Here is a 2,369-nt window from a genome sequence, read left to right as displayed (position 1 = left end):
TTGGCGTGATCTTGGACCTGGCCTGGAGGCGGCGTAGGTTGAACAGCTTCCCCCTGGTTCTGTAGTTTAATTCCACTCCAGCGGGGAGCTTGTCGATTGTGAGGTGGAGCATGGCGGCGAGGAAGATTGAGAAGAGGGTTGGAGCGATAACGCAGCCCTGTTTGACCCCAGTCTGGATGTGGATTGGGTCTGTAATGGATCTGTTGGTAAGGATCACGGCCTGCATGTCATCGTGAAGCAGGCGAAGGATGTTGACAAACTTCTGGGGGCATCCAAAACGAGGAGGATGCTCCATAGACCGTCACGGTTGACAGTGTCAAAGGCCTTTGTAAGATTGAAAAAGGCCATGTATAAGGGCTGGCGCTGCTTCCTGCATTTTTCCTGCAACTGGCGCAATGCAAAGATCATGTCCGTTGTGCCCCGGAGGGGACAAAATCCACATTGTGATTCCGGGAGGAGCTCCTCGGCCACAGGGAGAAGACGATTGAGGAGAACTCGAGCGACAACTTTCCCAGTGGCTGAAAGCAGGGAGATTCCTCTGTACTTGCCGCAGTCGGACTTGTCCCCCTTTTTAAAACTGGTCACATTTTTGTGCAAGGTTCAGTGCTCCACCATCTTTATTCAGTGAGCAGCAAAGAGCATGTGCGGCCAATTTGACGCAGGAACAATGAATGGGCAGGGCTTCAGTATCTGTTTCCAACTGGGTCCTAGTGCCCGGGAGAGTAAACCATTGCATCAGTTATTTTATTCTCACTTTCCTCACCTCAGATTTCTCACCATCTCGACTAAAGTCGTTGGTCAATGCTGAGCTTACAGTTTACACCCCAGCAGGGGCTCCAGCCCAGCGGAGACAGCGAGAGGGCAGGGCCCCAGCCCAGGGGAGACACCGAGAGGGCAGGGCCCCAGCCCAACGGAGACAGCGAGAGGGCGGGGCCCCAGCCCAGCGGAGACAACGAGAGGGCAGGGCCCCAGCCCAACGGAGACAGCGAGAGGGCGGGGCCCCAGCCCAGCGGAGACAGCGAGAGGGCAGGGCCCCAGCCCAGGGGAGACACCGAGAGGGCAGGGCCCCAGCCCAACGGAGACAGCGAGAGGGCAGGGCCCCAGCCCAGGGGAGACACCGAGAGGGCAGGGCCCCAGCCCAATGGAGACAGCGAGAGGGCAGGGCCCCAGCCCAACGGAGACAGCGAGAGGGCAGGGCCCCAGCCCAGCAGAGACAGCGAGAGGGCAGGGCCCCAGCCCAACGGAGACAGCGAGAGGGCAGGGCCCCAGCCCAACGGAGACAGCGAGAGGGCAGGGCTCCAGCCCAACGGAGACAGCGAGAGGGCAGGGCTCCAGCCCAACGGAGACAGCGAGAGGGCAGGGCTCCAGCCCAGGGTAGACACCGAGAGGGCGGGGCCCCAGCCCAACGGAGACACCGAGAGGGCAGGGCTCCAGCCCAACGGAGACAGCGAGAGGGCAGGGCTCCAGCCCAACGGAGACAGCGAGAGGGCAGGGCTCCAGCCCAACGGAGACAGCGAGAGGGCAGGGCTCCAGCCCAACGGAGACAGCGAGAGGGCAGGGCTCCAGCCCAACGGAGTCAGCAAGAGGGCAGGACTCCAGCCCAACGGAGACAGCGAGAGGGCAGGGCCCCAGCCCAGGGTAGACACCGAGAGGGCGGGGCCCCAGCCCAGGGGAGACACCGAGGGCGGGGCCCCAGCCCAGGGGAGACACCGAGAGAGCAGGGGCGTCTGGCTGGCCAAGGGGACTCCGGGACGACCTGCCAAAAGGACTCGAGGACGTGGGGCCAGCCAAAGGGACTCCAAGGCCGGCGTTCAATCCGCTGAATGCACTCCGAGGCCGGAGCTGAACCGGTTGAAGGGACCAAGGCGTGGCGTCGTCTCATACTCCCAACCAACTTTTAATTAATTTTTTAATTTTTTTAAACTTTTAGCCAACTTTTAAACTTATTAAACTATTTGGGAGAACTTTTAAAACTTACATTTTAGACTCTCAACCAAAATACTTTTAAACATTCATTATTAACTTACATTGTAAATTTACATAACTTACAAAAAACTTTTAATTTAAGAACAGTTACAACAGTAACAACAATAATAATAACAACAACAACAACAGCAGCAGCAGCAGCAAAGAAAGGCTGCACCCATCTCTCTTCCACCTTATTCTAAGACCACCCATTGCGCTTGGTCTTGTTGACTCCACCCCTGCCCACAGGTGGTGGCGCATTCTTTCTTGGGTTGGTACCAAGCTTATTCTTTCGAACATCTCGGGTAATGCGCACTTCTTGATGTGTGGGGGCGGTGGGGGCAGGCGGCAGGCGACAATGTGGAGGGCCCGGCTTGGGCCTCTTCAGAGGCTGGTCTGGGGAT

The 2,369-nt window shown here is 58.0% G+C and overlaps 1 protein-coding gene across 1 annotated transcript; it reads left to right on the top strand.

Annotated features, from left to right (window-relative positions):
• Positions 1–801: 801 nt before the first annotated feature.
• On the top strand, positions 802–1,905 carry LOC139255617 (basic salivary proline-rich protein 1-like). Its single transcript, XM_070873962.1, has one exon. The coding sequence runs from the start codon at positions 802–804 to the stop codon at positions 1,903–1,905; it is 1,104 nt and encodes a 367-aa protein (XP_070730063.1).
• The last annotated feature ends 464 nt before the right edge of the window (positions 1,906–2,369 follow it).

The sequence above is a fragment of the Pristiophorus japonicus genome, chromosome 3 (assembly GCF_044704955.1).
Source record: "Pristiophorus japonicus isolate sPriJap1 chromosome 3, sPriJap1.hap1, whole genome shotgun sequence".
Taxonomy (NCBI): Eukaryota; Metazoa; Chordata; class Chondrichthyes; family Pristiophoridae; genus Pristiophorus; species Pristiophorus japonicus.
This window is presented reverse-complemented; position numbering and strand designations above follow the sequence as displayed.